The sequence below is a fragment of the Colobus angolensis genome, unplaced genomic scaffold (genome assembly GCF_000951035.1).
Source record: "Colobus angolensis palliatus isolate OR3802 unplaced genomic scaffold, Cang.pa_1.0 Scaffold267, whole genome shotgun sequence".
In the NCBI taxonomy this organism is placed as follows: Eukaryota; Metazoa; Chordata; class Mammalia; order Primates; family Cercopithecidae; genus Colobus; species Colobus angolensis.
In genome coordinates this window covers 333,382-348,270 of record NW_012115899.1, presented here as the reverse complement: position 1 = coordinate 348,270, position 14,889 = coordinate 333,382, and the positions used below count along the sequence as shown (strand labels likewise).

General features: G+C 43.1%; 1 protein-coding gene across 1 annotated transcript in view; it reads right to left on the bottom strand.

Annotated features, from left to right (window-relative positions):
- ZZEF1 (zinc finger, ZZ-type with EF-hand domain 1) overlaps positions 1 to 14,889 on the bottom strand; it is a 159,662-nt gene that overhangs the window by 104,606 nt on the left and 40,167 nt on the right. Inside the window, exons 7-10 of the mRNA XM_011947504.1 lie at positions 13,278 to 13,488; positions 9,316 to 9,432; positions 8,252 to 8,430; positions 5,921 to 6,019 (exon numbers count right to left, since the gene is read on the bottom strand). Coding sequence (XP_011802894.1) covers positions 5,921 to 6,019; positions 8,252 to 8,430; positions 9,316 to 9,432; positions 13,278 to 13,488 — 606 coding nt within the window. The remainder of the gene's footprint in view (positions 1 to 5,920; positions 6,020 to 8,251; positions 8,431 to 9,315; positions 9,433 to 13,277; positions 13,489 to 14,889) is intronic.

Genomic DNA, 14,889 nt, shown 5'->3' with positions numbered 1-14,889 from the left:
GGCCGGGCGCGGTGGCTCAAGCCTGTAATCCCAGCACTTTGGGAGGCCGAGACGGGCGGATCACGAGGTCAGGAGATCGAGACCATCCTGGCCAACACGGTGAAACCCCATCTCTACTAAAAAATACAAAAAACCAGCCGGGCGAGGTGGCGGGAGCCTGTAGTCCCAGCTACTCCGGAGGCTGAGGCGGGAGAATGGCGTAAACCTGGGAGGCGGAGCTTGCAGTGAGCTGAGATATGGCTACTGCACTCCAGCCCGGGCGGCAGAGCGAGACTCCGTCTCAAAAAAAAAAAAAAGAAAATTAGAGAAAAAATTTCCTCTTTGGACAGAGGTAACCCCAATGATAAGCCCCTAGGCAAGCAGAGAACTGACCAGGTATGACTTTCTCAGGGCACAATTTCCTCCACCTCACAGGTAGCCATGCTCTGAGGTAACAATAAGAAAATCAATGTTTATAAAACATTTAGGCCAAAGCGACAAAAGACTGCACAATCGTCTTCCTGAGCCACACCTACAACCATGGTTGATGGCTGGCTGGGCTGATGAAGCCTACTGGCTAAGAGGCTGAGAAAGGGATTAGTTAGCTTTTACAACACTTTGTCAGGAAAGTTTACAAAAGGCTTTGAAATGGGGGGAAAAAAAAAAAGAATCACTGGGTGTCCTAGCCAACCCGCTCTTTGGGTCATCTCTGCCTTTTATGGTCTCTAAGCTATTTTACAGTTCGGTAAGTTGTAGAATACTGGTAGTGATGCACGGGATTCCTGTCCACAGAACTAAACACTGGGTTCTGTGGAAATGTTGCTGATTATTCCTTATGGATACTGATCAATATTCTATCTATATGCAAATTGATTTTAGCATTCCTATTAGTCTATATGTATTTTATGAATTCTCCTTAGAAATGTTTGTAACATCTTACTGGTTCCCTCATTAATTGAGCTAAATAAAACGTCTGGGCCAGGCGCAGTAGCTCATGCCTGTAATCCCAGTACTTTAGGAGGCTGAGGTCGGTGGATCACTTGAGCCTGGGAGTTCAAAACCAGCCTGGGCAGCATGGTGAGACCCCATTTCTACCAAAAAAAAACAAAACAAAAAAAACAAAAAAATCAAGGCGGTTGTGGTGGCTCACACCTGTAATCCTAGCACTTTGGGAGTCTGAGGCAGGCAGTTCACTTGAGGTCAGGAGTTCGAGACCAGCCTGGCCAACATGGTGAAAACCCCATCTCTACTAAAACCACAAAATTTGCTGGGCATGGTGGCACACACTTATAATCCCAGCTACTCAGGAGGATGAGACAGGAGAATCGCCTGAACCTAGGAGGCGGAGGCTGTAGTAAGCCGAGATTGCACCATTGCACTCCAGCTAGCCTAAGTGACAGAGAGAGACTCCATCTCAAAAAAAAAAAAAAAAAACATTCAGCCAGGCATGGTGGTGGTGCACACCTGCAATCCGAGCTACTTGGAAGGCCGGGGTGGGAGATCGCTTGAGCCTGGGAGGTGGAGGCTGCAGTGAGCTATTATCACAACACTACACTCCAGTCTGGGCAGCAGAGTGAGATCCTGTCTCAAATGAATGAATGAATAAATAAATTAAAGTAAATACATTCAAAGTACGCCATGTGTTCACTTGTATTCGTATGACAGTCACTATTTTCCTTTTTTGATTGTTGGTAATTATCCTTCGACAACTCACGAAAAAATCTTCTGCTAGACCCAAGGTTGCCTTTCTCTTTCAAACTTCTGTAAATGATATAACTCAGCATTAAATAAGCTTTTTTTTCTGGGACTCAGAATTGTTCTCAACAATTCTGCCTATCAAAATGACAACAGTAAAACCAATTTCATGTTTCCTATTTCATTACATTGAGTTCAAGAAAACAAAAATTTGTAAAGACAATGTGCAAAATGTGTCACCAAAACCAAGAAAATTAAATCCAAAGGAATCTTTTCTAATTCACACAGGAGCTATATGATCTAATTCTATGAAAGAGCAATTCTATAGGCAATTTTAAGAATCCATATTACCAAAAATTCACACAACTCTACTAACAGTAATACTGAAAACTACCCCAGTTATTGAACTGTCACCTTTCCCCAGAGGTCTGGGTATCTCTATTTAAAATAAATCTGTGTAAAGGCTAAAGTACTGTCTAAAAGTTAAATGATAAATCAGCAATCTTAATTAGTCTCAATGTAGTAGCAGAAGCAATAATTTAAGTCAACAGAATCAGACTCCTTTAAAATAACATTGCCACCAAATATGCATTTACATTTTTTCAGAAAGGCAAAACAAAAACAAAACCTTAAAAAAATAAGTAAAACTTCTGTGCTTCCTTTTCTTGGTAAGAAACCAGCTCACATGTTTTTTTTCATTTTTCACTTTTGTTTTTTAGACACAGGGTCTTGGTCTGCTGCCCAGGCTGGAGTGCAGTGGTGCGATCACAGCTCACTGTGGCCTTAAACTCCTGAGCTCAAACAATCCTCCTGCCTCAGCCTAAGTAGGCCCACAGGCACACACCACCATGCCCAGCAATTTTTTTTTTATTTTTTGTAGTGACTGGGTCTCACTATGTTGCCCAGACTGGTCTCAAACTGTTGGTCTCAGGCAATCCTTCCACCCCTGCCTCCCAAAGTGTTGGGGTTATAGGCATGAGCCACTGTGCCCAGTCTAGCTCACAGGTTTGACTGATTTTTTTTTTTTTTTTTTTGAGACAGAGTTTCGCTCTTGTCACCCAGGTGGGAGTGTAATGGTGCAATCTCAGCTCACTGCAACCTCCGCCTGCCAGGTTCAAGCAATTCTCCTGCCTCAGCCTCCCAAGTAGCTGGGACAAGTGCCTGCCACCATGCCTGGCTAATTTTTCTATTGTTAGTAGAGATGGGGTTTCACCACGTTGGCCAGGCTGTTCTCGAACTCCTGACCTCAGATGATCTGCCTGCTTCGGCCTCCCTAAGTGCTGGGATTACAGATGTGAGCCACTGCACCCGGCTGAACTGTGGTATTTTAAATCTACAAGTTTTGACACCCTGACCTCCACTTGCCAAATTTATTCTTTTTAGATGACAGGGAAAAAAAAAATAACCAATTAGATTTAAAGGATTTAATAAATCTACCACTTCTGTTCCTATCAGTAGCACTCAGTATTCCTTTAAAATACCAGATCAAGTGACAGTGGTGACTGCCAGGAATGTTAGCCCCCTGAAGTATCAGCGTTTGAGTTCTCTGGGCCCTGCAGTGGCACTTGTCCAAAAATGGTACTTCCCCACAGTTGGAGAACCAGACGTGTACCCATGAGAAGAGCTTTTACTCCAACAAGGGGAAGAAAAAATCACCCCCAAACCCAACAGCTCTGGCCATGAGTACTCTCCTCTTGTCTGCCTCTTAAGGGTTACTTTTTGCAGTGCAGCAAGAGAGAGCAACACCAAACCTGAGTTACAAGCAGCAGATAGTGATGGCTGAAGGGAGGAAGCAGGAGGAACCCAGTGCTCCCCACACCCATTCACATCCCACCCCTGTGCTTCTCAGGCACATGGCAAAAAAAGCAAATCCACAAACTACAGCTAGATTTTTAAAACCCACTCAATCTAAGGAGGGGAAAAAGCAGGAAGGAGAACTGGGTAGGTAAAAGACACAGGGAGAATAACAAAATATTCAAATCAGACCAGGCACAAGAGCTGGTAAAATCTACTACCAGGAGAAATGCCCATGAATAGTGTTAGAAATCCACATTCAGCCAGGCGCCGTGGCTCACAAGGTCAGGAGATCGAGACCATCCTGGCTAACATGGTGAAACCTTGTCTCTATTAAAATAAAAAAATGAGCCAGGCACAGTGGCGGGCACCTGTAGTCCCAGCTACTTGGGAGGCTGAGGCAGGAGAATGGCGTGAACCTGTGAGGTGGAGGATGCTGTGAGCTGAGATCGCGCCACTGCACCCCATGCTGTGAGCTGAGATCGTGCCACTGCACTCCAGCCTGGGCGACACAATGAGACCCTGTCTCAAAAAAGGAAGGGGAGGGGAGGGGAGGGGGAAAAGGAAAGGAAAGGAAAGGAAGAAAAGAAAGAAAAGAAAGGAAGAAAGGAAAGGAAGAAAGGAAGAAAGGAAGGAAGGAAGAAAGGAAGAAAGAGAGAAAGAAAGAAAAAGAAAGAAAGAAAGAAAGAAAGAAAGAAAGAAAAAATGCACATCTTCACATGCTCCAGGAACAAAAATTCCAAATCTTCAGCATGTGAAGGAAAAACGCAGAGGGCATTTGGCAGGGTGGGCTTGGCTTTCTTGGGCGAGGGGAAGGGACAGGAACAAGGAGTTAACACCACCTCCTCCCAGCCCCACCCACTTTGGATAGCAGGAGCCTCACAGCCAGCCATGACCTTCAGTATGGCTGGAGATGGATGCAGTAAAGAAACTATTTCTGCAGAGGCTGAGCTGCTCAGGGAAGACAGTAGGGAAACAATCTGGTTTAAGCATCTACTGCTGAAGAGGAGCATTGAGGAGAGAAGGTGCAGCTGGGAAAAGCATGTTCTCCCAGGGTCTGGACTCCATGAGTGCTGAGAATGAATACGGGAAACAGGACAGAGAAGAGGCAACCACTGAGAATATAGGAGGACGCATTGCTGAGAGGAAAGCCAAGGAGAACCAGATACAAAGCAGCAAGGCCCGTCCCTTTCAATGTCTGATCATTGCTGGAACATTCCACTTCCTCTAGTGAATCAGCAAGATTCAAATCAGTCCAGTGAGGGAAAAAGGGACACAGAGGACAATAACGAGGCGGCCAACAAGACGGATGAGAAAGAGACTCACAAACACCTCATCACGAGATAAGGAAGGAGCCTCCAGCAAAGATGAAAAGCACATCAGCAATTATTATGTTGACACTAGGAAAAGTGAGGCTTCCTCTAGACACTCAAATACTAGATCAGCTATATCTAGAAACACCCTTCTTTGTTTTGTTTTGTTTTTTTGAAACAGAGTCTCGCTCTGTCACCTAGGCTGAAAGGCAGAGGCGGGATCTCAGTTCACTGCAACCTCTACCACCCGGATTCAAGTGATTCTCATGCCTCAGCCTCCCAAGTAGTTGGAATTACAGGTGCCCTGCCACCACAACAGGCTAATTTTTGTAGTTTTTTATTAGAGATGGGGTTTCACCATGTCGGTCAGGCTGGTCTTGAACTCCTGGCCTCAAGTGATCCTCCTGCCTTGGCCTCCCAAAGTGCTGGGATTATAGGCGTGAGTCACTGCACCCGGCCTGGAAATACCCTTCTTAAACAATGTTTTCAGTCAGTAGTGAAGGGCTACTGACCTGCTGTAGCACCTACTACCTGAAGATAACACAATGGAAAGACAACTGGAAATCGATTAAAAAAAAAACAGGCCGGGCGCAGTGGCTCAAGCCTGTAATCCCAGCACTTTGGGAGGCCAAGACGGGCAGATCACGAGGTCAGGAGATCGAGACCATCCTGGCTAACATGGTGAAACCCCGTCTCTACTAAAAATACAAAAAAACTAGCCGGGCGAGGTGGCGGGCGCCTGTAGTCCCAGCTACTCAGGAGGCTGAGGCAGGAGAATGGTGTCAAACCGGGAGGTGGAGCTTGCAGTGAGCTGAGATGCGGCCACTGCACTCCAGCCTGGGCAACAGAGCGAGACTCCCTTTCAAAAAAAAAAAAACAGTAACTTTTTATATTCCAAGAGAAAGAATCCTTGCTCTTCAAAACTTCAGGCTCTCAAATACCTCTAAGTTGTTATAGGTCATTGACACCTAGGCAGATTACAAGTAAACCACACAAATTGTTCAGGAACCACTGCCAACTGAGAAACAACCTGAAGTTGAAGACTGCACGCCTCGGACATTCCAAAGCCCAGAGTGTGCTTCCACACAGCTGACTCCTGTCTATCGAGCACACTGGAGACGGACAGACCCACCACTCACCATCCCTTGTCCATGGTTCAACAAGGAGGTTTTCGGGTCCAGACTTATCTTCTTTTCCTTTGACGTCACATGCCTGAAGAGTCAACTGGAGAGGTTTACCTGACCAAAGAAAAGGCAAAGCAAGCTTTAAGCCAAAATAGGAAGAACTGGAAACTAGCACACCTATGTGTGGAAACAGAGTCCTGTGGCTACTCCGACTGCCAACTAAAAATCTCTGTTTAAAAGCTGAAATAGAGCAGCAAGCAATATTAGACAAAAGTTGACACCATCCCTTTGTGCTTTCCTGAAAGAGACAAAGTACAGCTATGTCCCTGAGTGATCCCAAGGACCGCTTTCTAGAACAATCACTGTTCTGAAAAAAGGACATTATAAGATACAGGTTGATAGCACAGATGGAACATATTTGAGGGGGTGACTCCTAAGATACTGCTTTGGAGCCAATAATTAACTTTATTACAATTGCATGTAAATATAAAATATTTTAGGTCTTGCTTCTTTAAATCATCTCTTCAGGCAAAATTTCTGTTTCAAGAATTAGAAAAATCAACGTTTTCAGAACACTTGGCTTTGGCAAAAAAATATATTTATAGATATACATATAAATCATCTTTTGCTATGATGATCTGAAAATGTTTTCCTTTTGTTTTAATAATATAATGAACACCCGTTCACCTACAATGTGACCTAGAACTAGAACATTACCCCATTCCTTCCTATCCACTGCTCCCTGCCTGAACAACCATCAGTCTCAATTCTATTCGGCTTCCAGACACTACCTGCTATCCCTTCTACCCAGCCAGGCCTGCTCTGGGCTGTTCCCTGGTGCAACCCCCAACCACCCAAGAAAAGAACTTTTCAAAATTGAGGGAGGAAACTAGATTTATAGGACATCAAATGTCTAACTTTAAAATTTAAACAGGCAAAAGAAAAAAAAATTAAACAGGCTGGGCGTCGTGGCTCATGCCTGTAAATCCCAGCATTTTGGAAGGCTGAGGTGGGAGGACTGCTTGAGTCCAGGAGTTTGAGACCAGCATGGTCAACACTGGGAGAGCTCATTTCTAAAAAAAAATTTTTCAAATTAGCCAGGTGTGGTGGTGCATGCCTATAGTCCCAGCTACTCAGGAAGCTAAGGCGAGAGGATCACTTGAACCTGGGAGGTGGACGTCTCAGTGAGCTGAGATTATGCCACTGCACTCCAACCTGGGTGACAGAGCAGGACTCTGTCTCAAAAAATAAATAAATATAAAATAAAAATAAAAATAACATACAAAGAAGCCATTAAGTCACTCATATTAAGACAAAGGACAAAGGTAGAAATGTCACGGCAGAGGCCAGGTGTGGTAGCTCACGCCTGTAGTCCCAGGATTTTAAGAGGCCAAGGTGGGAGGACTGCTTTAGCCTGGGAGACCAGCTTGGCCAACATAGTGAGACCCAATCTCTACAAAAAATTTAAAAAATTAACTAGGTATGCTGGCATGCACCTGTGGTCCCAGGTACTTGGGAGAGTGATGCAGGAGGATCACTTGAGCCTGGGAGGTCAAGGCTGCAGTGAGCTGTGATCATGCCACCACACTCCAATCTGTGCAACACAGCAAGACACTCTCTCTCAAAATAAATAAGTAAATAAGTAAAATGGCAAAAATATCACTGTAATATTGCAAACAGGATGAGACCCAATACTATATACTGTGGAGTCCAGGAAGGCTGCACTCGCAAGAGGAAGTGCTGCACTGCAGTCCTTTGGGAGTAACTTTATGGGCTCCTGTGTTGAGAGGGACGATAAGGCCCCATCCTAGTTTAGCAGAAAAATGCTCACAGGAATTACTGCTGGGCCCAAGAGGGGAAAGCGGTGGCAGACAGGTGTCCAAATCCTTCAGAGCAGCTATCACGGGAATGCAGAGGGATGCATTCTAAGACAAAGATTCCTTTGCACCGTATCTTGGATAGCTTCCTCCCTCCAACAGGTAAGAACTACTCCAACCCTGTTGGCCTACACAATGAGACACTTCAGTACTTTACCAAAGATGGCTGTGTTCAAGTGGCCACCAGACCTGAGTAATTCTGCAAGCAGATTGTGGGAGCACAGCCTTGTGGACACTCAAGTGTCCTCTTCTGGTGATACTGCCATCACATAAATGAACCAAAATCCCCCTTCTCCCTGCTAATCCTAGTAAGGTCTGATACTCAGAGGATATGCTCATCCAGGAATCATGGTGTAACTATGACAACCCAAAAAGATGAGAAGATACCAGAAGGTCATATGGCAAAGAATGGCTTTATGATTTGTCCACTGTTGACATCTGCATCACCCCCATGTTTTACCATATTTACCATATTTGAGGAGCAGGTTCTGTCTGACTGACGCCATGGACAGGATGAGGGATGAGGCATCATATTGTGTATCCAGATGGTCAGTGATGGTGCATAGAGAGCTCATCACTTTGGCAACACTTCCTCTTGCGAGTGCAAAAGCCAGAAGAGTCAGTTCTACCTCTGGGGTAGAACAGCAGCTATAAGCAAAGAGCAAAAACTTTTCACTTCTTAAAAACATGAAAAAATCCAGGTGGCTCAAACCCCATGGAAGTGATCACCACAAGTAACATTAACCTACCATATGCTTTCTACAGGTTTATCAGAAATATTTTTCAAAATACCTTAAGATAACCTAAGGAAAAATTAAATCAATCCAGAGAGCCAGAGAATGAAAGCCTCACTTCTATAACCTTTAATCTTTAAATATTAAATAATACCAACAAGCTACTCTAATAGGCCTCTGCTATTAAGAAGCCTTGGGTAATGAGTTGACTTGGCCAGAGAGTTGAGGGTTTACGCTTGAAGTACCAAAAATGTATTACACTGAATTATACTTCTTTGCCTTTAATTTAAACACATTACACTGAAACGTTAAAAACTGTCTAGATGGCTCAGGGACTGTTTTGTCCTCTAATACAGTAATGTCCTCAGGGCTCACTGAGGCAGAACTGAGTGTCCCCACACAAAGCGGTCTCCTCTATCAAGCTATCCAGGCGCCCTTTCCCAGTTCTACAGGTAATCAGGTTCCCTGGACCTGCATGTGAAGAACTTCAGCAGGTTCTGAGTGAGGGAGGGCTATGCCAGTTGGACTTTGAGACTTCTGTTCTATCAGAATCACAGGACTACTCCCCTCGGGCCCTGCAACACCCCTCCCCCGCCTCCCCAATTCTTCAGGTCAGGTGATATCGCTAAATAATGGAGTTTAGATGAGTGAACTATTATGTCACTTTCTCTTTAGCTACTAAAAAGCCAACATTTTTAGCGGTGATGGTTAAAAGATTAACATACATTTTTTAAAGACTTAACAAGCATATATGCACTCCATTCCTCACAGAGTTTACCCTCATCAGCCTTGATTTTACCTAGTTATCCTTATGAGGAAACTGTCCACTTCTTCCAGCACATTAGGAGAGAGGAAAGTTGAGAAATCTGTAGATCCTGGTGAGAGAGAGAGTGGAGGCATGTGCCGCAGTGCCTTCCTAGAAGAGGAAAATGTAAAATCAGAAAACCAGACTGAATTTAGACAAAAAATAAACTGTTACAAGCTTGTTTTGACTAATCCCTTATAAACAGACAGTGTTCCCACAGAGAAGCTGGCACACAATATAAACTGGCCCCTTTTTTGTTTTGTTTTGTTGTGTTGTATTTGAGACGGAATCTCCCTCTGTCATCCAGGATGAAGTGCAGTGGCACGATCTCGGTTCACTGCAACCTCCACCTCCCAGGTTCAAGCTATTCTCCTGCCTCATCCTCCTGAGTAGCTAGGATTACAGGAGCCTGCCACCAAGCCTGGCTAATTTTTTTGTATTTTTAGTAGACATGGGGTTTCACCATCTTGGCCAGGCTGGGCTTGAACTCGTGACCTCGTGATCCACCCACCTTAGCCTCCCAAAGTGCTGGGATTACAGGCATAAGTTGCCGTGCCTGGCCTAAACTAGCTTTTTTTTTGCCCAGGAGTCATAGTGCTAAGTAGTTTGATAGGGGTTTGTGTTTGTTTCTTTCTTTCTTTTAGGAGTTCTACTTCCCTCTGTGGAATAAAGCTTATTCAACTCTCTGGAATCCAGCTTTCATGTTAAGCAGTGTTAGAAAAACTGACCCAAGAGGCAGAGCAGCTTGTGGCTCAGTAGAAAACTTATTTTATAATTTGTTCAGCAGCAATAGGGGAAAAAACAAGAAAATTGTATACCTAGGATCTGAAGATCTATGGTATCTAAAGAGGTGTCATGAATTTCATGTTTTCCTAAACAGATTAGCCCATCACCATCTCCATTCCTGCCATGTTTCTTGGCCTTTCCACCTTCATGTCTGTTTTAACGTTTCCCTTTTCTTGTCTTTGCTTACACGTATCTTTCTGAATCCCTCAATAGCTTTACCTCCTCTAGGTTACCAGTCATCAAAAATGTATGCAACAAATGACTTCTGAGCCCCACTGTGTGCCAGCAACTGTGCTAGGTGAGTGAGTGCACCATGAAAAATTTCAAGGTATTCTGTGAATGTACCAAAAATATCTCAAAATTCTACAACTTAGTCGCTTCATGATAATGGTAATGAAAATCCCTGAAACAATTTCATTTCTACATTTCAAAATAGAGACAATACAGCAAAGCTAACACTGTGTCAGCTCACACTCTGCCCTAGTTCTGCTCCTGTCCACACAATGAGCTGTTTTTGGGTTGCATAAACATGGCAGCTGCACACAGGTGCAGCTGATCAGTGAGGGCTAATGCACACAAGTAGCACGCAGTCATTTACTGACTGTATTTCCACTGATACAGGCAAACACTTCTGTCCCAAAATATTCTTTTTCTTACCTATTTTTCCTCATTGATATTTTTTCAATAAATATTTATTTTAAAATAGATTTAGATCAGTAATCTTAAAAAGGCAGGAGTGCATGAAAATGTCATTGCAGATGAACTAGTAAAACTGAGTAGGGACACAAACTTTAAAATCTGTCCATTCTTCAACCACTTGCCACATCTTCAAAAAAATAACATAAAAACCTCTTCCTTTTCCTGAAAATCCAGTCCATAAGGTGGGGCTGTGCAACATTGGCATCTGTATGTGTCTGGGGAGTAAGGGGAGTAGTCATGGTGGCCTACAGTGAGGTTTTAGAGCCTGAGCAGGGTGAGAAAGGTATCTTCACAAAGGTATGGCCTAATATGGAATGCAGGCACCAAGTGGGGCAAGAAGGGTGGCCTGGCACAGGCTATAGCAACTCAAGTAAGATAAGAAGGGCATCTGTGCAAGGGTAGCCACAGCAGCAGGTCTGCAAAAGATGCTGGAGCAGGAATGGGATAGGGAGGGTGTCCATGCAAGGGCAGGGACAATGGGACACTGGTTACATAGAGGAGAACTCGGTAAGTATGAAAATGTATCAAGGATGATGGGAAGCAAGTTTCTTAATATCAGAGAAGGGAGTCACAAATAAAGACATAGGACAGGTACGGTGGCCCATGCCTGTAATCTCTGCACTCTGGGAGGCCAAGGCGGGTAGATCTCCACCTAGAGAGCCCTGATTCAGAAAAATGGCTGATTCCAGGACTGATGCAGGGAACATTCAAGATAAACCTGGAATATTTTGTGTCAGAACATATGGAAGCATTCCAAGAATAATGAGGCATGTCAAAAGGACACAAAAGCCAGACTGAAGGGGTTGCCACCAGCCAACTCTAGGATAATATAAGCATCAAAACTGCAGGTGACTATAATCTAGTGCATACACAGGAATCCACTAATATAAAGTTCTGATGACGAATGAGATATTTACAGTCTCAAAGTACCATCTTCAACATATTAATTATGAAGTGAAAAATAATTATTTTACAATGGAAAAGTCTGGCAAAAATCACTTTAATCAAGTGATCAAAGTTAACATGACTGCACTAGAATGAGGACTATCTGAAGCTGGGTGCAACCCGACGGGATGCAATGAGAACAAAGCATCATTTCTATGATATTCCTGCTAGAGATAGATACAAAACCTCAATCTGATCACGATGAAACATCAAATAAACCAGAACTGAAGGACACTTTTCAAAATAACTGACCTGTAATTTTCAAAAGTATCAGGGTCAAGAACATACTGAGGAAAGTCAAGGAAATACTGAGGAATTGTTCCAGAATGAAGGAAACTAAAGAGATATGACAATGAAATGCAGAATATTTTGCTGGATCCTTTTGCTGTAAGGGGCATGACTGGGGCAACGTGCAAAAATTGAAGGGAGTCTGAGGATGAGATGGTGGCAACGCAGCAAAGTGCACCAGTGTGGATTTCCTGATTTCAATGGTTGTCAGTAAATGTTCTTGTTTACAGGAAATACACACTAAAGTATGCAGGAACGATGGGGCACAGGTTGGCAAATTACTCTCTAATGACTGAGGAAGAAATAAAAATTATTTGTTAACTGTAAACTTGCAATGCTTCTCTAAGTATGAAATAATTTGGTGAGAATATATGTTAAAACAGGAAGAAAGAACAAGTTATGGCCAACTATTACCCTTCAGAACTAGCATTGCAGCAGTGTTATTTGCTAAACAGTTTTACTCAATAGTGCTAACAAATCTCAAAAGATGTCTCGAAAACAAAATATTAGGAATCTCTTTTTGGCTGATACTCTCACAGCCTACACTATAGGTGCCTATTATCAGTTGCTGAATCTACACAATACTATTATTTCAGTGCTGCTATAGCTGGTTGTATTTGTCTTATATGTTACTACTTGGTCTTTTTGCCCTAATCATTTTTTTTTAAAGTACTCTACATTTCAAAATAAATTTAGTACCCCTGAAAAGATTTCACTCATTAGTGGAAACAGCCCTCAATGGATCCATTACTGTAGCCTGCTCATGTGACTTCAGGAAAGGTCACAACATCTGCGTCTATAAAATGGGGTAATTTTCACAGGTACATTTCAGTGTCAGTAGGTAAAATAATAGACAGCAGCTGAAAGTGCTTTATCCAACATCAAATCCTATATAAACATGAGCAATTACTTCCCAATGGACAAAGAACAGGCACAGCATAAGTGACCTTCTCACAAGACTGGTCCATTTAGTGAGCTGATGAAGAACACTGTAGGAACTGTGTGAGGAGGAGCAGGAGGGTGGAATGGGCACTTTTTCAGTCTGTAAAGTCAGAACGTCAATCAGAGAGAAGCGCTGTGGAGATGAGAGGCACCAACAGGAAACATTAGGGCACCTGAGGCCGAGCTGACTGAGCCACGACGATCAATGATGGAAGGCTGCTCAGTGATACTCCCTAAAGGATGACAGGAGAATGAGGGCATGTTGAGGGGGCTGGAAAATAGAGGGAATGACTTACTGAGTATTGTGCAGCACTGTCTGGACAAAGGCGGGATTTGTCTCCATAGAAGCCGTCACCAGAGATGTCAGGAGAGACCAATACCATATTGCAGAAGCATCTGAGACTGAGACCCCAGACTTCTTAACTCTCTGAAAGCCAACAGCCCTGAGACCATGAATTCTAGTGTCGCAGCCATCGCTAAGACACCGCTTTATGTTAATCTGGACATCTGTCGAGCACAAACAAAAAATTCAGTATTGGATTAACTTCTTTAGTTAGGCAAATGCTGGGCTCCCAACTAAAAGCAAAATAGTAATAGACATTTTGAAAAGAAAATTCTGAAGATACACTTTGATGACAGAAATAAATAGCATGTGCAATGGAACTACTATATAATAAACTTGTCAAAAAGCATTGACAAATCTAAGAAATCATAAGAATAATATGTAAAATTAAGGGTGGTTTAAGTCTTTACAACAAAACTTCTTAGGAACTTAGGAGTCTTGAAAAAAACTACACAAAGAACAACTTAAAACAAGCCTGTCTGAATACATGGTAAGAACATTTCTAGAATTCTTTCTAGGATTCTGAAATTTGGATTAAGTTACAGAACAGTAGCTGGCTTATAAGCAATGGTGAGAATTCATTTTTAATAATCAAATCCAAACAGATGACATATACATGACTCACTTTTAAGAGATGTCACAATTTCTTATTTGGGTCAGAGGAGAGAAGGTAAGAAGTTAAAAAGGACACAACTTAGAGAAAAGACCACAATATAAGACAGGAAGCTTCTAATCCACAGGCCTAACTACTTATTTGCCTGGGGGTGAGACACAAAGACTCCACCTCCCCAAGCCTCAGTTCCTTTGAGCAAAGAATACTTCTTTTGGCCCAGGAAAGCATTAGAAGAAATGAGATAAAACATGAAGCATTCCGGCTCCCTGAATGAAATAAGCCCGGAAAGCAATCACAGAACTGTGATTATTTCCAAAATGCTATGTGTAAAGCAAGGTTATAATGGTATAAAATTGGAAACAACCTAAATGTCCAAGAATGAGGGGTGGGTTAAAATTACGGCTTTTTTTTTTTTTTTTTTTGAGACAGAGTCTTGCTCTGTCACCCAGGCTGGAGTGCAGTGGAGCAATCTCAGTTCACTGCAACCTCCGCTTCCTGGGTTCAAGTGATTCTCCTGCCTCAGCCTCCCAAGTGGCTGGAATTACAGGCATGCACCACCATGCCCAGCTAATTTTTGTATTTGGTAGAGACAGGGTTTCACCATGTTGGCCAGGCTGGTCTAGGACTCCTGATCTCAAGTGATCTGCACGCCTTGGCCTCCCAAAGTGCTGAGACTGGAAGCGTGAGCCACTGCCCCCAGCCAATAACAGCGTATTTTTACAACACTAAATCAGGGTGCTTGTGAATACAACACGTTCTAAAAAATTACAAAAGAACATGAAAAGACTATCAACATTTTTGTAAAAAGATATGTATAGATGTATGTGAACAGATACATACAGCTCTATTTTTTTTTTTTTTTTGAGACGGAGTCTCGCTGTGTCTCCCAGACTGCAGTGCAGTGGCGCAATCTCGGCTCACTGCAAGCTCCACCTCCCGGGTTCACGCTATT